Here is a 25,213-nt window from a genome sequence, read left to right as displayed (position 1 = left end):
AGGCATGTGATGGACACAGAGATGTCCCGTGCAGGCCCCCTCAAGGGGGAACATGCTGCCCAGCTGCTGGGAGTACTGGCATCTCCAGCCTCCACTACCAGCCCCCTTTAGGGATTGCTTTAGCTACAAGCACCTTCCCAGGGCAACCCACATCTAAGGACTGATTATAGAGGGGCCCAAGGCAGAGTGACTGTGATAGGGCATCCTCCTCTAGAGTTTCCTGGGGCTGTCCCCACCCCACGCATGGCAGCTCAACTTCCCTCTCTGCCCACCTATTTCTTCCCTCTTCCTTCCATGGGTGTTTACTCGCTAATAAATATACTGCACACTGTACTCTGTCTCAGAGTCAGTTCCTGAAAAACCTAACCTGTTACAGGGATGGTCCTGACCCATGAGAACTCCCGAAGTCTATTGATTAAGGCACTCAGTAAATCCTGACATTACTGCCAGGACCCATGGCTCATGCCAGGCTAAATAAACTGTGATGCACGTATCCGTGATGTGTTATGCAGCCATTGAAAGAAACGTTTGTTTTGTTTAGGCGTTGTTAGTGCTGTTATGACACATGGCGGCTCCAGAGGGAAGAAGGAAAGAAAAAGGAAGGGAAGAGAGGGAGGGGAGAAATTAATTGAATAACATCAGATGATTACTTGAGCCCTCTCTCTATCTCGCAATCTCTTTGTTTCCAGATCTCTTGCCCCTTATTAGGCTTTGGACCAACCCAATGGGAGCATTTACTTGGGCAAGTACTATCCCCGTAAATGTAGAGTGTGCAAGATATAGAAACTGAAATTAGACATGAGCCTGGACACATAAATGTGTACCAGCATGACTGTGAAGAATTGGAACAGTGGATAGGCCTTTTAATGCACAAGAGCAGAATTAAGCATTAAATCACGCTAATAGAAACAAATCAAAATCAAAATCAAAACAAAAGCCCTGAGTGTGTGTTCGAGGAAGCCCAGACCTGCAAGGAATCCAGAAGGTGCTTCCATCTGACAGAGCCACACATTCCAAAGTAGCAGAAATCTACTGGCTGAAAGTTTCCTGTTACTTCCGGTCTCAGAGAGGCAGGCTCAGGCAGCATTGGGCTCAGCCCACGTGAGATGCCTTCTCCCAATCACAGACCACCCTTCCCTGATCCCAGAGGTTCAAAGGATTGGTACAGGGTAGAAGAGCACCTCAGGCCAGAGCAGTGTGCAGAGTGGGCCGGCACAGTACCAGGAGGAGGAAGAGGGGGAGAAGGCAGGTGAGTAGACCCATTCCACTGGGCAGGGAAGATAACTGAACTCTTAGGGGTTGGCTTACTTTCCTGGGAGGTAGGGAAGCTGTCTGAAAGGCAGAGGGGAAGAAGTTCATTTCCTGATGAACAGAGTCTATCATGTTTTGTAATTTAGGATATTGTGACTGTTCTGTTCTCTTTGAACTGCACAAACTGCTTTCTTAACCTCTTTGATATTGTCCAGTTCTCAGAACTGAGATAAAGTTCTTCCAGGGGGTGTTACTCACCCATCCTGATTTCCACCTCTTCACAGAAAGACCAAGAAAAATCCAAGAACCCTGGGAAAACCTCTATCTCCTGATTAAATCTCAGATAGACAGACACCTTTGAGGACCTCCGGTTTCCACGTAGAGTTAAAAAAGCAAAAGGCAAATTAGCCTAGCAGAGAGAAAGTTTCTTAATCTTCTTGTCAGAAATCATTTGGTCCTGTCTACTCGTAATGGGATTTGTGAGGCAATTTACTCATGTTTCTTCTCGGCAAACAGTTCTGCTTAATAAATGTGGAAATAGGTCAACAAATTAGCTTTTATCTACGCAATGTTATTTTTACATAACTTATTTTTACTCTTCACCAGTTAGTGTTTCCACCAGGATTTGCAGGTTGTATTTTTTCGTTCTAACAACATTTCTGCACATAATACAGATTAAGTTTCAAATAATAATAGTATCATTTTGTTTATGTTTATGAGCTTAAAACCCCACTTATAACTAGCTTTAAAGATATTTATGACATTTTGAATTTTTATGAATTTTAATGTCTTTTTTAAATTAAAGATAATGTTTATTGATCACTTTTACCTGAATAGAATCACCAAGCATAAGAAGAACTCACTTAGATTTTATGTATATATATATATTTTTTAAGTTATATATATAACTTGGGTTGTATAGTTTTCAAACCTTATAAAAAATGTTTGGCATTTTTTTTTAATTAATCTTTCTCAATGAGGAGAAAATTTCCTTATTTTTCTTTCTACTACAACAGACTATTTTTGCTTTCTGCAACAATGGGCTTAAAAATCAACTCACCTATATTTTTTTTAACTATCTGGAAAGAATCATAGACTTGTAAGTACACAGGGGATCTTAGACATCATCTAGTCAAGAAAAACAAATGAACACTCAGAATTTCTTTTGACCTCTCCTGCTTACATTCTTACGAAGAGCAAACACTGATCAGCCCCAGAATATGCTTCCCCTTGATGCTGAAATCTGAGCCTCATGGCCATGAAGGCTACCCACACCCCTGATGCGTCACTGTTCCCTAACTGGGGCAGAGACCAAATTCATGAGGAGGTGTCTTAATCTCACCTGCCCCAAGGAAGCTCCATGGTACTCCTGCCCTGGGGCTGGGCATCCCACTGGCATTGCCCACACCCGAGGTCCTCACTTGGCTGAGAATGCCTGAGCCATTGCTTACATCTTAGTCCGTGACTTCAGGTGGGTGAGTGACTCAGCTCAGCACAGCAAGCACCAGGAATCTAAAGCAGTGCTGTCTACAAAGACAGAAATGTTCGGGCTTCCCTGGTGGTGCAGTGGTTGAGAACCTGACTGCTAATGCAGGGGACACGGGTTCGAGCCCTGGTCTGGGAGGATCCCACATGCCACGGAGCAACTAGGCCCGTGAGCCACAACTACTGAGCCTGCGCGTCTGGAGCCTGTGCTCTGCAACAAGAGAGGCCGCCATAGTGAGAGGCCCGTGCACCGTGATGAAGAGTGGCCCCCGCTTGCCACAACTGGAGAAAGCCCTCGCACAGAAACGAAGACACAACACAGCAAAAATAAATAAATTAATTAATAAACTCCTACCCGCAACATCTTCTTTATAAAAAAAAAAAAAAAAAAAAGACAGAAATGTTCTACATTCAGCTACTGAGCACTTGAAATGTGGCTAGTGCAACTCAAGGATTGAATTTTTTATTTTATTTAATTGAATTCATTTGAATTTAAATAGCTACAAGCCTCTACTAGTCACCACACTGGTCAGAGCAGGTTTAGAGCTGTAAAGCAAGAAAAACTAATGGATGCTGTGGGCCATGGGGGTCATGGCCATGGGAGAAAGCTTCTCTTTTCATCATTTCCACAGCTTCATCATACCCTAAGTGTAAGCAGACCAGCAATTGCCCTGATCTAATCTCCACAGCCATCTTTATCCCCACCTCTGAGTCATACAAGTGTCTAATCTTGTTCTGGGTTTCAGAATCTGGGCTAAAGCAATAGCCTATTATCTGTTTCATCCTCTCCTATTTCTCCTTTTTTTTTTTTTCTTTTTTTTTTTTCTGTCAATCCAAATTTCACTAATAGGAGCTAAAGTGTGAGGTGTGGTTTGTGTGTTCTCTGGTCCAACAAACTTGGGTGAGGAAAAGAGGTAATGAACTTGAAAAACTGATCTCATGCTTGATGAGTGAGTCTCACTTCTTTTCCTCCTGCTTTGAAAATGGGTTTGTTTAGTGAGGAATGGTGTTTAGACCTATTCAATGTGTCTGGAAACATCAACACTGTAGGGATGAATAATTTTTAAAAGAAAACAAACTGAATGAAGACACAAGAAAAATATATAAAGAAAACTCCAGCCTTTCAAAAATCTGTACTCCTCAGAGCAAAGGAGCTCCCTGGATGTTGTACAATTTGAATAAATCATCATGGTGCCAGGCCACTGGGCAGTCTTCCACAGGGTGGGGCTCACAGGGGCTATTCCTGTGTGTGGAAAACATTTTGAGGTGAACTGTGCACTTTCAGGCAGGGACAATGTCGTCTCTGAAGGGGGACAGCTGCTACTCGATCCTCTGTCCGCTACCAATCCCATTTTTTACAATTCACCCCATCCCATCCACTTCCTTACTAGCCCTCCCAAATAACAAACAAACAAAAAAAATCGAATATATTTGAGGAAAGAACTGCTTTGGAATAACACAGGAAAGTTTCAGTAAACCCCATATTTGAAAAACTCATCCATACTGGATGCTAAAAAGGAAGGAGGGAAGGGCAGATACACCATATTGTCAGGAGTCAGTCTCTACTCACAGCCCCAAGCCCCCAACTCATGGGTTAGGAAGTTCATCTGTTCGTCTCTTCTCTCTCCTCAGGCCTCTTTCCCTCTCAGGGTGTCTTCCCTCTCCCTTTGGAAATACAAGAACGGTTTCTACTAAAATCATTCACAATGAGGCATTGACATTGATGGCTCATGAGGCTCACGGTGCCTCTCTTATATGTATTTGCATTTTAACCAGGAGCAAAAGAGTGATTCTTGAGTTGTGGGAATCTGGAAATTAGAGTGAAGAGTGAGGAACGCTTTGAATGGAGGTTGAGGGGAGAAGGTTCTCACCTTGTCAACTTTGTTTATGTGACTCCCCTTCTGGCTAAACTTGTAAGGAAAAAGGGCAGGGCATTGGGAGTATCTCTTAATTTTAAAGAAACATAAAGGGAGGTGGTATCTCCCTACCTTAAAAAGAAGAAAGATCAGCAACAAATTCAATACAAAGGCCTGGTTTAAGAGTCAGGACTGAAATCTTGACCCTGAAAATGACACATCGATGATCTTGAACAAGTCACTTTCCCTCCCAGAGCTTTGGTTCCCTTGTCTGCACCGTGACGGAGCTGACTATGAAGCCTCTCGGTTTGCAGCCAGAGGTGATATTCAATCATGCTATGAAAGGGCACATGGTCAATAGTGGTCCTGGGATAAATGACATCTTAATTTCTCCCTAATCACATACCTTCTCAGTAAGACAAAACCTACTAGGAGTGTAGTCACTGACTTTTAAGTGTGTCACTCAGCAAGTAATTTGAAGTTTATAATTTTTGTTTCTTTACTGCAATTATTTGTCAAATGACTTTTTAAAATGTACAGCAATCTATTCCTTTGTGGGTTCAGAATTAACTTATTAACAAACTTGGGTAAAGAAAAGAAGTAACAAAAAAAGAAAGAAAAAGAAAAACGGTAATGAGGTGTCAGGTTAGATTGCCATGGCAGAGGCCAGTAGGGAAGAAAAGCCACACACGCACACATACACATACATACACACACACACACACACACACATCCACCAAACAGGACCCAGTGTGGGCTCCCTTGGAGAGCTGTTTGCTTGGGGCAAGAGAGGTAGGTAGAGAAGGAAGGATAATTCTGGGCAAAGGTAGTTGGGGAAAGAAAACATTTTTTAGCTGAGCTTCAGAAGGTGGTAAAGGGTTCAAGAAGAAGAAATGAGAGACCACTCAGAGAAGCAGAAGAAGGTAAGTAGCTGGCCATTTGGAGCCTGGTTGGTACTGATTGAATATAAGCCAAGGAGTTTGTACTTTATCTCTTTGGTTGTCCAGCCTCCCCTCCATGGGCCAGAAAGAGAATAAAATGATTGGGTCTGGATAAATACTGTAGATACAGGGAAAGGGAAGTCATTAGTCTGTCTCTAAGAGCTGAAAAGCCAAAAAGTTCTCAAATTTAAGCACAACAGAGTAGGAGAGGAGAAATTTGGATTTGGAGAGATTGGTTAGCAGGAGAGAATGGGTGGACAAGTAAAGCCATCTGGCACCAGGAAGCAAAAAGGAGCCTATGGCTGAGCTTGTGGTGGAGCAGGGGCTCTGGAGGGCTCTCCTTTGAACTGAGGCTGTAGGGAGCACCTGGGTCTTCGTTGCGGCATGCTGGCTTCTCATTGCAGTGGCTTCCCTTGTTGTGGAGCACGGGCTCTAGGCATGGCTTCAGTAGTTGTGGCACGTGGGCTCTAGAGCACAGGCTTGGTAGTTGTGGCACACGGGCTTACTTGCTCCGTGGCATGTGGGATCTTCCTGGACCAGGGCTTGAACCCGTGTCCCCTGCATTGGCAGCGGATTCTTAACCACTGCACCACCAGGGAAGTCCCATCATACAGTATTTGTCTTTCTCTGTCTGACTTATTTCACTTAGCATAATACCCTCCAAGTCCATCCATGTCATTGCAAATGGCAAAATTCTATCCTTTTTTATGGCTGAGTAGTATTCTATTGTATATATATACCACATCTTTATATCCGTTCATCTGTTGATGGACACTTAGGTTGCTTCCATATCTCGGCGATTATAAATAATGCTGCTGTGAACATTGAGGTGCATTTACCTTTTTGAATTAGTGGGGCTTTTTTTTTCAGATATATACCCAGGAGTGAAATTGCTGTGTCATATGGTAGCTCTATTTTCAGTTTTTTGAGAAACCTTTCCACAGTGGCTGTACCAATTTACATTCCCAATGTGGCTCTGTCTTAAAACAAAATTAAATCACTAGTTTTAGATGCCTTCATCATTCACTATTTGTTCTGGTCTGTCTGCTTCAACAAACTGAGGCAAAGGTAAAGAAAATGAATATTGGTTGGGTAACTAATATTGTGTTAGAACTTCACACATATTCTCATGTACTTTTCTTAGTAACCCTTTTAGTTAAGTATTACAATACCCATTTAGAGATAAAGCTCTACAAGATTAAGTAATTACCAAAGGCCACAAAACTTCTAAGTGGTGGAGCTAAGATTCAAACCTAGATTTGTCCAAAGCCCATCCTCTTTCTACTTCACCATACTCTAACCTGTTCTGCAATAAAGGTCTAGGCAAATAATTCACTCATATATTCTTCTCATTCAAATATACATTTTTAAAATTTACTTCATCTGCCTTTTTACTGAGTAAAATAATTTATTGAGTGCCTAACACATGTAAAGCGCAGTGCCACTTTGGACTGAAAAAGACAAATAAAACAGGGTCCCAGGGCCTTCTTCTGCTTTGGAGACTCTTGCAGTAAAGTGCAGGAAGCCCTTCATAGGTTGATACCAGGAGGAAATAATGCACAAGGGGAGCAGAACAGAGTCCTCTCTGAGTAATTTCTGTGTCAGGGGGGAAGTAGCCCCAGTACAGAGGAGGAACCTCAAGGGTCATCTCTGCATCACCTCATAGTCTGGACCAGAGGCTCCAGAGCTGGCCAAAGCCTAGGTATGAGGCCCAATGGCAGTGTTAACTGTTCAGGAATGCTGGTGCAATGTGCAGAGGGTCCCTGCCATAGAGATGTGCTGTTTGGTACCTGACTCTGGCCATACCCCAAGCACAACTGGGAAGCTTTTTTCCCTCTCCCAAAGAGCTTCCCCCCCTCCCCCGGCCAATGAATCCTTCCATGGAAAATAAAAAGGGGTACAGATGGGAGATGGGTAAGGCTTTTAGCACCCTCCAAAAGAGCAGCCCTTGAGTAGGGAACAGGAGGAAGGTGAAAGAGGTTGCTTCACTTCAACCTAGACGCCTTTGGCTGTGGTATCAGTAACCATTAAAACCTCCCTCCTAGGCCCCAGGGGTCACTGGTACATAAAGCAAAGCCACAGCCCAGTAGCCTGCCCTTCCTAAATATTCCTCTAGTTATTATTCATAATTTCTCATGCTTGTAAATGATCTTGGTGTTTACCAATCACTTCGACATCTTTTATCTCAGTGATCACAACAATCCCATCAACAAGTTGTGTTTTACCCATTTTATAAATGAGGAAATAGACACTGAGTGGCATTGCCAACGTTATACTGTAAGGACTGGGCAAGACTGGGTTTGAACCTTGGCTTTCTAACACCAAGTCCAGTGTAGGACATTAAGTGACACCGTTAGACCACAGCTAGTAGACCACCCTGCGAGCTGCCAGAAGCCTACACTTGGCTGTCTAACTGCCACCCCTCTTGACGTTTGTGGCTGTTTGGGGGATGCAATAAATATTTTAGGTCTTCTAGACAACAACCTAGTCAACTACAAGTGGCCGAGGAGAGGCTATGAAATGCTGGCTCTCACATTAACCTGCACAGTTGTACCTCTTCTAAGAATTTTGTTCCCAAGGGGTGCGTGAGAAAGCTGCAGGTCTGGGATACATCTAGACAGATTTTCTGGAACAACGTGTGGGTGCAGCTCTGGGTTTGGGGCAAATGTGCAAATATGAGTGCAGTGTTGAGGGGCTAAGGAGGCAAGAACTTAGAGAAGTGAGTGAAGAGAGGCCCAGTGATTCTGACCTTTGCAAAGGCAGGATCACCTGAGCAGGGAAAAGTGGTACCTACTCTCTCTGCTCCAGAGTTGGTGAGGAAACAAGGCAGGTGTTTCTTTTTCTGCTGAAAGTATTAGCCATATGGCAGGTCTTTACAAACTGCAGTGTTAACTAAATGATCTGGGTTTGAGTCTCCGCTTTTGCATTATCTAGCAACGTGCCCTGGGCAAAGCAATTAATCCCTTTAAGCCTCATTTTCTGCATCTGCAGAATGGCAAGAAAACAGATTCTCCCCTAGATCCTCCAGTAGGAGGACAGCTCTGCTGACACCTGGATCTTAGCCCCATGGGACTCATTTCATGCTTCTGACCACCAGAACTGTAAGATAATTCCCTGTGTGTTGTTTGAAGTCACTAAGTTTGTGGTAATCTGTTATAACAGCAATAAGAAACCAGGACAGATTTTGGTAAAAATACCCATCTCTTAGGTCTGTTGAGAGGATGAACACAGAGTGCCAGCATGTGCTGAGGACATTAAATGACAGCTTTCACCATCACTTTATTTTGTGCCATTATCTAAGTTATTACGCACCCCTGAAGGAGGAGGAGAAGGAACGCATAGTGGAAAAGGAGAAACATCTAGTGAGCAGCCGCTTCAGCATTCTGTGCCCATCCACACAGTCCTGCCTTCCTAAATCAGATGCCCCTCCCTGGCATCTCCTACCTCATGCTTGTCTAGATTTCCTCACTTTACTCTCCTTTTTCCTCAAACCAAGTTCCCACCTGTCTCCTTCCTTCTTTTTTCCCACTCTGGTCTGCCTTTCCCCACCCTAATTCTGACTTGCAATTCTCCCACAGAGTATTCATATGTCTCTTCCCCTTTTTAAAAACTCTGTGTGGCAGAGTCATCTTTGGGAAAGTATGCATCCTTACGGGATACATTTGGGTCACTGGGGCCAGCTCTCTTGTTCAGGGTCCTGTCAGCTCCTTCTGGACCAATAAAACCCTCTTTCTTTGGTGACCTACCGGCCTTCCTCCTTTTTCTCCGTAGCCCTACTTTCCTCCTTTATTCTACAGTGTACAGTCATTTTTGTTGTGCATCCATGTTGCTACAATCACACTTTAAATTCCTTGAAAGAACAAATTGTCTTCTTTCTGTTCTTTAAGCCCAGCTAATGTCCATAAATAGGCTGCTATCTGCAAATGGGTCCTAATTGGTACTGGGTGATAATGGGGCTGCTTTTGGCCTCTTTTGCCCTTTACTCTATGTACTCGTGTTGTCTGAACTTCTACCTTTCATGGCCTATTTATCTGTGTCTCTAGTTTAGACAGTAACCCAACTGGTCAGGAGCAGTATCTGTGCATTCCAGTGAGGAACTTTATAATGTGGCTGATCCAGCTACGTGAGTAAGGCTCCCCTTTGGGGGAGGCTGTGCATTAACTCCTTCGGGGCGCTCAGGCTCCACTCTGTCTAGTGTGCAACAATCTCGGGAAAGAATGAATGACATTTCTAAGCCTGAAAGCACATTTCCAAGCGGAAAGAAAGGAATGGCATTTCTAAGCAGAAGCTACGGCAGAGGGATCTTGTAACAATGGCCCCATTTCTTCTATTCACTTGGCAAACACTAATGGAGTACACCACATGCCCAGTTCCGGGCCAGAAAACACTCATAAATTTCAACTCCAGTTCCCACCACTGCCCAGGTGAACAGGTAAGGGAAAATATTTAGAGATGTTTAAGATTACTTGGAAGGTTGTGAATACTTACTTTAGACTGTAATAATGAAGTTACAATTTAGCAAGGTCTGAGTTGAATAGAAGGCTTCCCTCCCACGCACACCGGGACCTCAGCCAGACTGGCTAGTGTGTTATCTCCTGGGCTCCTTACTCTTCTAAGCCTCTACTCCCTGACCTTTCCTTTCCTTCTACCTGGAATGTCACCCCCATCTTCCTCCCACTCCCACCCACCTCTTCTTGACCCATTAAAACCATACATACTCTGCACGCCTTACCTCTTCCCTCCTCAGAACTCCCACGATACTTAGGGTCTTATTAGACGCATTATAATGATTTGGGAACACAGCTTCCCTACTAAAGCCTGAAATTCTAGAATACAACAATCTCTCTTACATATCCTTTACGGTACGCGGGCCTCTCGCTGTTGTGGCCTCTCCTGTTGCGGAGCACAGGCTCCGGACGCGCAGGCTCAGCGGCCATGGCTCACGGGCCCAGCCGCTCCACGGCATGTGGGATCTTCCCGGACCACGGCACGAACCCATGTCCCCTGCATCGGCAGGCAGACTCTCAACCACTGCGCCACCAGGGAAGCCCTCTCTTACATATCTTTGTACCCCTCAAAATGCAAGTTGTGTCATATAACCCATTTTGATTTAGAGCCTGAGTGCATGAAGTGGATAATTTAATTAACAAAACACTGAGAGATGTAGATGGCTTATCTCAAGGTAATTCAAGTGCAAAGGCCAAAATAATTCACCCAAACACTTACCCTGTAGTCCTTCCAGACAATCCTCAGGGAGAGAGAGACCCACTTTTTAAAGTGCCAGACACAGTGCTAAGCCTTGTAAATAATTTCTGGGAGCCAGCATGGGCTGCGGAGAAGCACTTGGGCTCTGGAGTCACGCAGACCAAGACCTCCAGCCCAGCTCTTCCACTTATTGGTTGTATGACCCCAAGGAACTTAATTTACCAATTTAAGCTTTAGTTGCCTCATCTGCAAACTGGAGCCTCCTCACCTTTTTCTTCTTCTACCTAATTAGGTTATGAGAATGACATGTGTGTATGTAAATTACTTAGTAGAGTGGCACAGAGAAGGAACTAATGTTAGCCCCTCTTTCTCTCCTCGCCCCCCGCCTTATGTGACAGGGTATTTTTCATTTGCCAACTATATTTGAAGATAACAATACATTCTGAAAATGATGGGTTTTAACCGTTGCCCAGTTCCCATATGGGAACCAGTTGCCCACTCTGCCCATAGGTTTATCCTTTGGGCTTCCATTTGCCATGACCAAGGGCAGGAAGAGCCATACCAGGGACCTTCAGTGTGCTTCATCACCACCTCCGGTCTGCCCTCGGTGACTATGGGGCCTCAGTTCATCACTCAGAAGGATGCAGCCTATATGTTCCATACCCTAAAGAACTCCTGAAAGCTGGTGATCAGACTCAGGCTGGCTTTACTTTTTTTTTTCTCCTTTATAAAATTACTGTGATCACTGAATTGAATAACCAAACTTCTTCCATGGCTAAATGATCACATGACTTGGTTTGGGTGCTCTGGAACACGAGAAGGCGGTGCACAGTGGTGTGACTTAGTTCTGCTATGGAACTTGCAGCAGCAGTCTTTATCCCCTGCTCCTAATGAGTTGTGATCTTCTCAGCTGTGTCCTCAGCTTGTGGGAAACCGTGAAGATGGCCAAAGATGACTCCACTGTTCGTTGCTTCCAGGGCCTGCTGATTTTTGGAAATGTGATTATTGGTGTAAGTAATGAGTATTTTCCAGGAAATTCTGCTCTTCCTGTAATTATGATTTTAGATCAATTGAAAGTGAGAGTTTAAAGGGAAATAATGATATAATGACTGGTTCCCTACATCTTTTCTTCCTTTTAAGAAGTGTGTTAGTAAAACAGGCTAACTAGAAGTTAACTATATAAATAATCCTATATAACTATGTAATATATCAAAAGACCATATGGGAAAAAAAAAAGAGATTTCCCTCCCAACTTTAAAACACAAGAATCTAAAAGCAGCCATGCTAACCACAGTCAGTGTCCAAGCACTCTCAACACACACGCTTTGGTGTGTCTTTCCTATCCCTCCTTGGTTTGATTTCCACAGCCTCCACTGTTAAGGTTGTTGGGAACAGATGTTTGCATCTTCCTGTGCTGGTCACACGGTGGGGGCGGGCAGTACTGGGATGTAAGAGTAACTTAGAGGCTAGGCTGTGTGGGCACAGTGTGGTGAGAGCACTTAGGAGTCAGGATCGCTGGCTCTGGGCCCAGCCCTGACTATGACTCTGCGTGACTCCGGACAGCTCATTGCCTTTCAGGGCCAAGATCCTTCATCTATGAAATCCAGGGGGCAGGAAAGATAACCACCAAGGTTCCTTCCAGCTCTAACATTCCATGGTTCTCTGGCACAGAGAACATGACCAGGACCAGTTTTAATATTACAATCCAGGAATTTGGACAGTGGGCAGTGGGAATGGGAGTGAGAGATTATCTTCGTACAAGAAGTCATTGTTTGAGTGGTTCACACCCCATGGGTTTTACAGATGGTCTAAAATTGTCTGGGTCTCCTCCCAAAGAGCGAGAAGATAGAGCGAAATGTGGAAGGAGGCATGAAACCAATACGTAGGATGGAAGGAGCTGTCTGATTTCCTGGCAATGAGGAGTTTAAGTCAGTGGCTTAAAACCTATGCAGGGGACAGAGTTAGTCTCTCTTACCACCAGGCCCCTACTCCTCTATCCCTCTCCCAGTGCTGCTCTCATGGCCTCCAGCCTGACAGAACCCCCTCTGCCCCCAGATGTGCGGCATCGCCCTGACTGCAGAGTGCATCTTCTTTGTATCCGACCAACACAGCCTCTACCCGCTGCTTGAAGCCACTGACAATGATGACATCTATGGGGCAGCCTGGATCGGCATGTTTGTCGGCATCTGCCTCTTCTGCCTGTCTGTCCTGGGCATTGTAGGCATCATGAAGTCCAACAGGAAACTTCTTCTGGTGGTAAGACCTTAAAACTCTCTACACTTCTCTCCTGGACCAATTTTGATGGATTGTTTCTTCTTCCCTGAGCACAGTGCTTTGGTCTTCAGTGGGGTAGGTGGGAGCACAGAGTGCCAGGTGAGGAGGGAGTAGAGAGGAAGACCCTCCCTGCCGTGAAGATTATCCAAGTGGGGTCACAGATGCTCTCCTCTATTGGAAGTCCAGAAGGGTCCAGCACAGAGAAGCTGAAGGGGAGACACCTGGGCGTCACCTGTTGAGTATTTGCCAGATCTTTGCTTCTCTGACTGGTGTCTGCATGGGCCCAACAGAAACAGCCAGGAGCTACACAGGCCAAAGGAGAGACAGTGAGAACTCGATAATTAGACTTTTTCTCTTGAGAGTAAGTAGTTTAAAATATTGTTTTAATAGTAATCAAGTGTTGATATATTAGGATATAAATCACAAAATAGGCACGAATTTTTAAGAGAAAGCACAAGCTTTTGTAGACATTTTTGAGCTCAAGGCTGGTGATGCTGTGGGATGGCCTACACTTCCCATTTCATGCATTCCCTCTGCTTTTTAGGAACCCTAGAAACCCATGATGGGCAACATGTAGAGAACAGTTGCAGCTCCCACCTGCCTGTGGAGGCTCTAACTCTGTGCACCCTTAGGGAGGCTTCTGCCCCAAACCTCAGACAGCAGGTTGTGCCCTGCCTTTGCAGATGGGAGCAAATTTGCAGCCAGCCGGGCTAAGAACCCTCGGTGTTGGGTCTAAACTTCTACTCCCTTCCCCCATGCTCAGGACAGCAGTTTCTCGCCCTGTAATGGGGCCCCATCCCCACTCCCTACCTGAAATAACTCTCCTAGCCAAAGGCTGCAGGACCTGAGTTCCACCTTCATGGAACGAGTCCAGCAAGCTAAGGTGCTTGTTGGTTGGCTTTTCCTGTGAACTAACATCATCCTGGTACCTAGGGAATGTAGAATGTTTACATTCTCTGGGTCTTTAGTGTGAGTTAGTTCAGGGCAAAAGAACCCACGTTTTCAGGGTGGGGTTAGGGAATGCAGGGAAAGGTAAAGGAGAGGCAGGTGTCCTTAGAGACGAGCTTCAGCTGCATCCCAGCCTCACTCTGGGCCAGTCATGTGTGTCTCACACAGCCGGGAACATTCTTCACCATGCCTGGCAAAGAGACGGAGCAGCGCGCCACGTGGCTAGAGGAGAGAACACCTACACCCTGTGCTTCCTTTCTGGAGCGTCTCTAAGGGGCTTCTGAGCCTCTTTAAAGGGAGCCAGCAAAGCTCTCAACAAAGAGCAAGGCAGCCGCTCATACAGAAGGGGGCAATGTTCTGAGGCCTCTGAAGGGGCTCCTGCTGTTAACTGAGAGTTAACAGTAGCCAAAGCCTTTTTCTGGGCGGAATGGTTAGGGCAGCAGAGGGTGCCTCTCTGAGAACCGCCCCTGCCCAGGGAGGGAGATCCGTTTGCCCTGCGCTCCTCCGCTACCACCGCCGCAGCGCCCCTTCCGCAGAAGAACCCAAGCCCCATAAGCGTATGTGCAAGGCTGAGGACAGCAAAGACAGGACTCTTGCACATAGTCCCCATCCCAGCTTCGGAGAACATTTGTCCTCCAGATATTTGCCAGCCATAAACAGGGGCAGTGTGTTGTGGAGCCATCACATGTGCATGCGCACCCTACCACACACACACGCACACACACAGCAACAAAACACACGATGCGCTGTTTCACTCAACTGACCTGATGCAACTGGAGTGGGAGTGAGTGAGAGAAGATGCCGGTGAAGAGCTGTGTACCTGGAGGCTGCCTTCTCCTCTCCGATAAGACTGGACGTCGCCAAGAGGGAAGACGGATTTTTTTTTTTTTTTTTTTTTTTTTGCTGTACGTGGGCCTCTCACTGTTGTGGCCTCTCCCATTGCGAGCACAGGCTCCGGACGCGCAGGCTCAACGGCCATGGCTCACGGGCCCAGCCGCTCCGCAGCATGTGGGATCTTCCCGGACTGGGGTACGAACCCGTGTACCCTGCATCGGCAGGCAGACTCTCAACCACTGCGCCACCAGGGAAGCCCGAAAACGGATATTAAACGCAGCCCTATTCATCTTTGACCTCAGTAATCCTCAATTCTCAGTAAACCATAAAGAAAATGTCTCCCAATGAGAGGGGAGTTATGGGGCTCTACATAGTGTGTGATACACTGATTCTCTTGCCAGCCATTGGACGAACACACACACACACACACACACCAGTTCATTCTCTTTTATGTTTTCCCCAGTTAAAATGGAAATGCAGGGTACCGAACTGAGAAAGCTTTGTATTCAATAGTCGTTTGTTCTCTGGGGAAAGGAGAAGAGTTGATCTGATTAGCACCTAGCACCAAGTCTGGCGCTAAGCAGCTGATCAACGAGGGTTTGTTGAATAATTATGTAAATGATCAGATAATTATATTTAGGTGAATGTGCTGCAGAAAACATAATAGTTATTTGTAAAAACAAAACAAAACAAAACAAAAAACTCTCTTTGGAGGTAGATGTAATTCTTGTATTCCATTTGTTTCCCTTCCAGTATTTCATTCTGATGTTTATTGTATATGGCTTTGAAGTGGCATCTTGTATCACAGCAGCAACACAACGAGACTTTGTGAGTACAACCTCAAAAGACAGAGCAGAAATGACCATATGAATCATCATTACCATCATAACACTATAATAACTGACACATATTAAGCCCTTACCCTATACCAGGCATTGTAATATGCACATTAATAATAAATATACAATTTTTCTCCTCATAGTAACTCTAAGAAATAGGTATTCATTTTATAAATAAAAATAAAATGAGACTTAAAAAATAAAGTAACTTGTCCAAGGTTACGCAGCTGGTAAGTGAAAGTGGAATCCTGAATCCAGACCGTGTGATTCCCAGGGCCCAAGCTTGCACCGCCATGCTCTTCACTACTCTGCCACAGCCACTGGCCTTCCAATGGGATGAGCAGTAATCCACCACATCTGAGACATCCCCCCATTCAGCATCCTGCTTTCTCTCCTTTTTGCCATTCCCTGGCCTAGGCCACCCCACAATGCCTGTCTACCCTTATCTCATTGGAATTTCTTTGGAGATGGGGGTCTTCTCCCTACAAGGGGGACTTCGGCCACCCAGAGCAGCCTTACTCCCACCCCCAGCCCTACTCAGTGACTCTGAGCTCAGTTTTACTCCAGGAGACAATGTTCAGGGACCCCAGCAACATGCCGAGCAAATCACTTCGCCTCCTTAAGGATTACTGTGCTAACTCTTCCTCTTGTGTTGCCTCCTCCCATAATAGTTCACACCCAACCTCTTCCTGAAGCAGATGCTGGAGAGGTACCAAAACAATAGTCCTCCAAACAATGATGACCAGTGGAAAAACAATGGAGTCACCAAGACCTGGGACAGGCTCATGCTCCAGGTAATGCCCGAAGTCCTGGGGAGATGCCATTTGGTACCTAAACCAGTATCCAAGGGCATATGGATGGTTAGGAATGAAGTTAAAGTGTGGGGACCACTGCCTCCAAGGGGGCTTCCTTCACAAAGAGACTTGACATAGGCAAGTTCCTCTATTCCTCTCATTTACTGGCAAGGACTAAGGGGTGTACACATGACTCAGTGGGACCCCTAGATCTATATTTTATTTTAAGCCATGATGTTGATTAGCTTCCATTTATAGGAGTAATGACAATGGTAAAGAAATTTGGTAAAGAAATTTAGATTAATCACACACTCTGCCTCTTAGAACTCAAGCATCACTTACATTAAAAAAATGTTGCCTCCACCCCACAATGAACTCAAGTGGCAATTATTGTCTGTTTTGCTTGTTTAGTACCTTTTCACACCTGTGGGCTAGTCCTGTTAGGGACCAGAGGCTATGACTTGATTTGATCACCTGTTTTTCTCTAACTGGTAATCGTAACCTTATATCCACATTTACCTCAAATACCATCAAAAGTACAAGTCTTGGGCTTCCCTGTGGCGCAGTGGTTGAGAGTCCGCCTGCCGATGCAGGGGACACGGGTTCGTGCCCCAGTCCGGGAAGATCCCACATGCCGCGGAGCGGCTGGGCCCGTGAGCCATGGCCGCTGAGCCTGCGCGTCCGGAGCCTGTGCTCCGCAACGGGAGAGGCCACAACAGTGAGAGGCCCGCGTACCGCAAAAAAAAAAAAAAAAGTACAAGTCTTTCAGAATACCCACTCTCACCCCTACACTGCCGTAAGTATGTGAATTCTTATCCCTGCATAAGCCCTCTTGTGACCCAACTATCCCACGGCCCCCGCCAACACCCTCCCCACCCCACCACCTATGTTTCCCAGTCCATCATCAGCAAACCCCCTTATAGCCTCCACCCCTTCTTTGAACTCTCTTTTTACCCTCTATCTTCTAAAATTTCCCTTCATTTAGTCTAATATTCCTGTTCTATAGTTTTTTAGCCCATTAGGACCTCCAATCTATTGGCCACTTTTTCACTTCCTATCACTCTTCTAAGGCAAGTATTTTTTTTCCCCACTACGTTAGCAAAGAACTAAGCTCTTCAAATGAAAATGTGAATGCTCACACATTTGAAAATCCACTTACCAACTTTTTAAAGCCCAGTCTGAAATGAGTCTGGTTCAAACTTAACCATTTCCCCCCAAAATGCTCAGGTCAAATTACAGAATGATTATTTTCTTTGGTGAGATATTTTCCATAATCCAGTGGCAAAACAGGACATGCTTTTAAGATAGTCGCTTTATCACCAAGTTTGCTGAATATATTTATCTTAAAAGTTGAGAGGGCTTCCCTGGTGGCGGTGGTTGAGAGTCAGCCTGCCGATGCAGGGGACACGGGTTTGTGCCCTGGTCTGGGAAGATCCCACATGCCGCGGAGCGGCTGGGCCCGTGAGCCATGGCCGTTGAGCCTGTGCGTCCGGAGCCTGTGCTCCGCAACGGGAGAGGCCACAACAGTGAGAGGCCCGCGTACCGCAAAAAAAAAAAAAAAAAAAAAGTTGAGAGATGCCATAGTTTTTATTTCTTCCCTTGAAACATTTTAGCAGAATTTATAAAATGGAAGGAAAGTGATGTGAATTGTGTTTTATCCCCTATCCTCAATTCTATCCAGAGTAATATGAGCTATGTGTTAAGTAATCTTCCTTTCCTATGTAGAGGCATAACCATGTGCCACTGGGTTTTGGTTATTTTTTCCAGTTTGCTTTCCCCCATTATAAAAATAATACATAATTGCTCCAGAAAATGTTAAAAATACAGAAAAGTAAAACAAGAAGAATTACTCATGATTTCTTCACCACAAAAATTTTAATTTTCTGATGCTCAATTTGCTCATATGTAACATGAGAATAATTATAACTCTCTCACATTATTGTATCAAGATATTAGTACTAATAATGAATAACATTTTTTAAGGGTTTACTATGGGCCAGGCATTGTGCTAAACGTGTTAAATGTATTGACTAATTTATTCCTCACACAGCTCTCTGAGGTAGGCATTATATTTGTCCCAATTCAGTTAAGGAAAATGAGGCTTAGAAAGTTTAACTCGTCAAAGGCTACAGAGCTCATTAATGGCTAGTAAGGTAATAAATGTAAAAGTATTTTTGCAAACTCTACAATGTAATACCTTAAAAACACCTTCAGCTCTCATTAGGGGATTTTTAGTAAACGTAAAATACGGTATAATTTCCATATCTTCTTTCTCCATAAAGTCTCAGTTGCCACCTTGATGGCTCTAGCAAGGATTATGGAAGAGAATTTTGTTTCTCTCATGTGCTGACAGGACAATTGCTGTGGTGTAAATGGACCATCAGACTGGCAGAAATACACCTCTGCCTTCCGGACTGAGAATAACGATGCTGACTACCCCTGGCCTCGTCAGTGCTGTGTTATGAACAACCTTAAAGAACCTCTCAACCTGGAGGCCTGCAAACTAGGGGTACCTGGATACTATCACAATCAGGTGAGTCCTTGCTTCTCCCAAGACCTGCCAGAAGGTTTTTCTGCTCTTTGTGAAGAAAATACTGGTTAACTGTAGGTAATAATCTCTCACTAAGGAATTCTGCACCCTTTTTCCTAAACCTCATGTTAACTATTTCCTTCTCTGTTAGTAAAATGTAAGTGCTAATCTAGGGCTGATCTGGGAAAATTTACATTTTAATAAATGAACAGAACGCGAGAATTGCAATAGCAGTATCCAATTTTGTTTAAATGAACACTATTTGTATAATGTATCGAATTAGTATTTTGAAAAATATTTATATCAAAGATTTGCTCTATTTTTGCAAAATGTAAATTGAAAGGGATGGTATACAAAAGGAATGTTTTGCCAGTTCCAAAGCAATGGCAATTGCTGAGGGTAGATGCAGTAATGGTACACCCACCTGCCTCATTCAGTGGTAATGTAGGATAGTCTTAATAAAATATTAGATTGGTGATTTGGGTAGAAGCTAATTCACATACAAGTGGTTTTTGAAAAAGTGTTTCCAGCCTGATGAGAATGATATGGTGATCATGAAAACAAACATCAATTGAGTACTTATCAAATGCCAGACACTGCTCCAAGTACAATACAGATATTAATTCATTTATTGCTCAGTGGGTAGTGCCACTTTGATCCTTATTTTACAGAAGAGGCACTGAGATACAGAGATGCTAATAATTGCCTTGCCCAAGGTCATGCAGCTGGTAAGTGGAAGAGTCAGGATTCAAATGCTAGCAGCCTGGCTCCAGAGCCCAGACTCTAAGCCAAGAAAGAACTTGGTAATAATCCCAAAAAGCCCTGAAGAGAATCCTCATACACTTGAAGTCAGCCTCTGAAATGCTTACACTGCTGTGCATTACCACTTTGAGGAAAGCTAGTTGTGTGCCAGTACATTAAATAATTGAGAAATGCCGGACTCTTTGGTCTTGCAGGAAATAATACAAAATGCATTTTCAGAATGAATGACATGGCACTGCTGGTCATCATGCCACCCCTGGAAGGGTGGCTGGACTAGGATTGGTTGCATTAATCCGGAAAATGACATGGGAGTGATATAGATTATTTTGCAGAGTTGTTCAGAGCAACCCTCATTTAGCCTTTTAGCAACATTGTTTTGGTATCATTTTAATGAGTTATATTCAGACTGCTAAAAATATTAAATTTATTGCCTATAATCACAATATGCAATATAACGATCACTCTGAGGAATGATAAACTGCTTTTAACATTTCAACCTTGGAACTAGTCCATGCAGACGTATCTTGATTGGATTGTAATTCCATACAAACTGTATCATATGTTTGAAAGAGAGCAAAAAGGATGTTTGCCATCAGATGATTGGTTTATTTCACAGCCACACTATTTTCCCTCACACATAGAACATTCTAGTAATAAGGGACACTTTTGTCACACCCTCCCTAACAGTCCTTGGCCTCACCACCTCCTCTACCCACTAGCTATACCACAACTACAAAGTCATGTCACTGAGCAGTACTCCCACACCAAATTCCTGCATCTTGAAATTCCTCTCTGTCCCTCACTCCCTGTGCTCCTACTTTCTCAATCTCACTCATTCTTCACCCCTGACATAATCTCTTATTTACTCATCCTTCCTGCTTCTCCTTACCCTGGTCTCCCAGATTCCCACACGCCACCATTCTCTCCGAGTTACAGGTCCTGCTAATTCTCCTATAACAATCCTTTAGCACAAAGCAAAGTATGCCACCCCAGTATCTCATATACTTTACTTCTATTATTGCAGTTGATACCTTGAAATATAATTATTTGTTTGCAAGCCTATTTTTTCTATGAGTCTCCTTGAGGACCATGCATCCTTCAATTCTGTATCTTCAGTACTTAGCATAATGCCTGGCACAAAGCAGGCATCAATAAATGTTTGGTGGGTGGGCAAATGAAGAGGTGAATGACTCTTTTTCACATCCACACTGTAGCTTTGCAAGATATGCACAAAGAAAGGCTAACAAAATTAGGGAAGTTGTCACAAGCGTAGTAATAATAGAAACCCACCAAATGTCACATAGCATGTCAGACGCAAATATATATGTTCTTACATCATGGTTCATCTGCCCCCAAAATGCTGTGTGCAAATTCTAATCACTACACCTCAAGAGCATTATGATGGAACTCAGGAAGATCAAGGTAAGCACCACTACAATGAGAAAAAAGCATCATGAAAGGCACTAAATGAGAAGAGGTGAAAAACTGGGGCTTTTGTCTGTGAGCTTCATGAGGGCAACACCCATTTCTGCCTTGTCACAGCTGAATGCCCTGCCCAGTGCCTGGCACCTGGCATAAGTGGGTTTTCATACATATTACTGGACAAATGACCACTTCCCAGGATTGTCAGGGGGACCAAATGAGTGATGGATATAGGAGTGTTTGTGAACCATCAAGTGTGTCACAAATAATATCGTTGTAGTTATTACTTCTTATCACATTCCATTCATCCTAATCAGGTGCCTGCTTTGTGCCAGGCACTTGTTCTGAGTTCTAGAGATTCAACAATGAACAAGATAAAAATCCCTGCCCTCGTAGAGCTTGCACTGTAGTATGGGAGACAGACCACAAACAAGTTACCAAACCAATACACAATAAATTCCAGGTAGTGATAAGTGCCATGAGCAGAAATAAAGCAGGATATAGAAAATGATGGGGGGAAAGGTATTTTTCTCTATGGTTGTCAGGAAAGGCTTTAGTAAGATGATATTTGCACAGAGTTCTGAATTACATGAGGAAAGGAGACCCTCACTTAAAAAAGATTGAAGAAGAGAGTTCTGAAAAAAGGAAGCAGCAAGTGCAAAGGCCCTGAGGTGGAGGCCCTTAGCTTTTTGGAGGAACATCCAGGCAATCCGTATGGCTAGGCTGGAACAAGTGAAGGAAGAGTAGGAGGCAAGCATGAATCTATATTTTGTAGGGCCTGAAGCTTATCAGATTTGTGGGGAGGGGTTCTCCTCAGGAAAAACAGTTTAAACTACACACGCAAAACTAGGTACAGGACTTTGAAATAGTCTTGCAAGGAAGCAGCCCTGAACCCAAGCTCATTAGCTTTGCAGTGAAACAACCTCCTCTGGTGGCGGCTGGGGTCACAGAGAGAGGCAGGGCCATATCATACAGCACCTCGTAGCCATTGTGAAGACTTAGAATTTCATATTAAGGGTGGTGGGAAACCTTCAGAGGGTCTTGAGAAGGAGGGTGAAGTGATCTGACATGTTTTACAAGGATCCCTCCGGCACTGTACAAAGACTAGTAGGGCACCGTGGGTGGGTTCGGGCCTCAGAGAAACCAGCCAGGAGGAGATTGTAGGAATCCTGAAGTGAGGCCGTGGTAGACCAAGGTGTAGCAGGAAGTAATAAGTGTTTGGATTTGAGATATATTTTAAACCCAAAAGTGTTTGCTTAAGAGAAAAACAGTTAAGGATAATTCCAAGATTTTTCATTTGAGCATCTAGGTGAGTGGGGGAGTCAGGTAGATGGAGAGGTGTAAATGGGGGAGAAATCAAGGCGTATATAGCAAAGGCAGGACATGCAAGTGGATGAACCAGGGACTGGGGCAGGGTTAGAAAGGATAGAACTTCAAGTGGCTACCTGGAGACCCTGGGCGGGGCCTAGACTTCAAGGTCAGCCTTTCTAAAACATTTCTCTCTGGATCTCAGTGTTCATAAAACCAGCCTGGTCATGGCATGTCCTAGGCATTCCTGTGATTCCAAGGGCTTTAGTGGAGGTCGCTCAGATGGCAGGTCTAGCCCATACGTGTGTATCACTCCAGTACTTTGCATAGAGACTAGAACAGAATGTGCTACGTATAAAACTTACCAGATTATGGCATGCATGAATGAATGACCCGATGAATAAAGAATGATTCACTCTCTCTCACGCACCCCGTGGCTCTTCTAGAATCCTATAAAGATATGTTGAAATATGATGTCAAATGAGAATTTAGAAAGCATGGTATAGGAGGAGTTCCTTTAATGATTAAAAAATAAAGCCTCTAATTTTCACTAACTGGAAGCACTTTTATTGAAAAACAAATCAAAAAGTGACCCTGCCCTCAAACAAATCACCAATAAAATCTTTGGGGAGAGGAAAAAAACTCAAATTTTATTAAGAATACTTTACATTGCCACATATTCAACATGAGAAAAATGTTATGCTAAAATAGCAGCACCTCGGTTAGTTAGATTGAATGAAAAAACACAGATAAATATGATATAGAATAGTTCTTCATCAGGATTATTCCTATTTCTTCAGTACAGCACAGTTAATACCTAGTTGTCCACAGGAATGTAGAAATAGCCTGGTTATGTTAAACTGGATTTTGGGGTGGCATTGATTCAAATCAGCTTCCCACCCATCTCTTACATCTTTTTTCTGGTCCCTTTCATGTGGATATGGAATCGCCCATTCCCCCAGGGCTGCTATGAACTGATCTCTGGACCAATGAACCGACACGCCTGGGGGGTTGCGTGGTTTGGATTTGCCATTCTCTGTTGGACTGTGAGTATTTCCCACCACATGTTTCATTTCTGCGAGGATAGTGATAAGGAGAGACCTTGAGATTGCCCCTGGTTAACCCAAGCACACTAGACTGACTAGAAACAAAAGCTCAGACCTGAAGGCTAGTCAGGAAGCTGCTGGCACCAGGGCAAGGACAGTGGATTCCCTTGGGAGGTAGGGCGTGAACTTCCCCTACCAACCAGATCCTCCTCTGGCTGACTGGGATGCACTTGTGTGCTCCTCCATCTCTCCAGATCTCATAAATTCATTTCAAGTGGATATCAAAGACCGTCATCTCTCTAGATGCCTCCTCTAACCTGCCTCCCTCCTTCCAAAGAACTGCCTTCACCAGTCTCACCTTGTCCTTCTGACCACTTTATGTGATGCACATGTAGCAAGAGGGTAGAATGGTAGGTCTCAGCCCTGAATGCACATTTAAACCTCATGGGGGAGCTTGGGGGACAAAAGCATACCTGAACCCCAACCTCTGAGATTCAGATTCCAGTTGATCTAGGTGCAGGACCCAGGTCTTTTTTTTTTTTTTTTTAATTTTCCAGATGATTCTAACTTGTTGTCAGGATTAAGAGCCACTGCATTCAGGAAGCAGTCCCAAACTTTTGGTTTCAGAACTCTTTTACACTCTCTCAAATATTACTGAGGACTCCCAAAAGCTTTTGTCTATGGAGGGCTGTATCTATTGATAGTTACCCTGCTGGAAATTAAGACAGAATTTTTTAAAACACATGTTAATTCATATAAAATAACAATAACAAGCTAATTACGTTACTATTAACAATATATCTCTGTGGGAAAAAAGCAACTATTTTCCCAAACAAAAAGAGATGAGAAAAGTGGCAGTATTTTTTTTTTTACATTTTTGAAAATCTCTTCAATGTCTGGCTTTAATAGAAGACAGCTGGCTTCTCATATTTCATCTTCATATAATCTGTTGTAATATGTTGCTTAGGTTGAAGGATTTGAAAGAAATCCATCCTACACACTGATATGTAGTTGAAAAAACAGAAGTGTTTTGGTAGCCTTATCTAAAAATAATTGTGAATATTCTCCTTTGGTACTACACAAAACTTGCTAAGTAGTAGTTTCTTAAAGGTTAGTTGCAATATGAAATCTGAAACTTCATCAAAGAACTTTTAGGACTCTGTTACATTAAAATACATTATATTGGTTTGTCTTGCAGTTTGCATAAATTTTTTACCCATTCGTGGTTCTAGAACATCATGCATTGGTCATTTGGGAAAATATTGGTTCACTGTGTGACAGGATGGACTCAGAGTCACCTCTGCCCCTGTGATGATGCTTAAGGCAAGATCATTCTTAAAAATCCAGTGTCATCTAAGCCTGAACGAACCTCATATCATTTTTCCGCAAGTACCAGATGTTTCTAAAACAATTCCTTATTTATTTTTCTTTTCCTTTGTATTCTAGTTTTGGGTTCTCCTAGGTACCATGTTCTACTGGAGCAGAATTGAATATTAAGAATAAGTGTAGGGCTTCCCTGGTGGCGCAGTGGTTAAGAATCTGCCTGCCAATGTAGGGGACATGGGTTCGAGCCCTGGTCTGGGAAGATCCCACATGCTGCGGAGCAACTAAGCCTGTGAGGCACAACTACTGAGTCTGCGTGTCTAGAGCCTGTGCTCCGCAACAAGAGAAGCCACTACAATGAGAAGCCCGCGCACCACGATGAAGAGTAGCCTCTG

The 25,213-nt window shown here is 43.9% G+C and overlaps 1 protein-coding gene across 1 annotated transcript; it reads left to right on the top strand.

Annotated features, from left to right (window-relative positions):
• Positions 1 to 3,898: 3,898 nt before the first annotated feature.
• On the top strand, positions 3,899 to 24,992 carry UPK1B (uroplakin 1B; the record flags this gene model as incomplete). The annotated part of the gene is made up of 8 exons (XM_079705101.1): positions 3,899 to 4,002; positions 11,661 to 11,748; positions 12,794 to 12,994; positions 15,548 to 15,622; positions 16,305 to 16,427; positions 18,781 to 18,960; positions 23,412 to 23,495; positions 24,942 to 24,992. 8 exons carry the CDS (start codon positions 3,899 to 3,901, stop codon positions 24,990 to 24,992), a joined length of 906 nt encoding a protein of 301 aa, XP_079561227.1.
• Between the last annotated feature and the right edge of the window lie 221 nt (positions 24,993 to 25,213).

Source organism: Hyperoodon ampullatus (assembly GCF_949752795.1).
Source record: "Hyperoodon ampullatus genome assembly, chromosome: 5".
NCBI lineage: Eukaryota > Metazoa > Chordata > Mammalia > Artiodactyla > Ziphiidae > Hyperoodon > Hyperoodon ampullatus.
The sequence above is the reverse complement of the archived record's forward strand: the minus strand, read 5'-3'. Positions and strand labels throughout refer to the sequence as shown.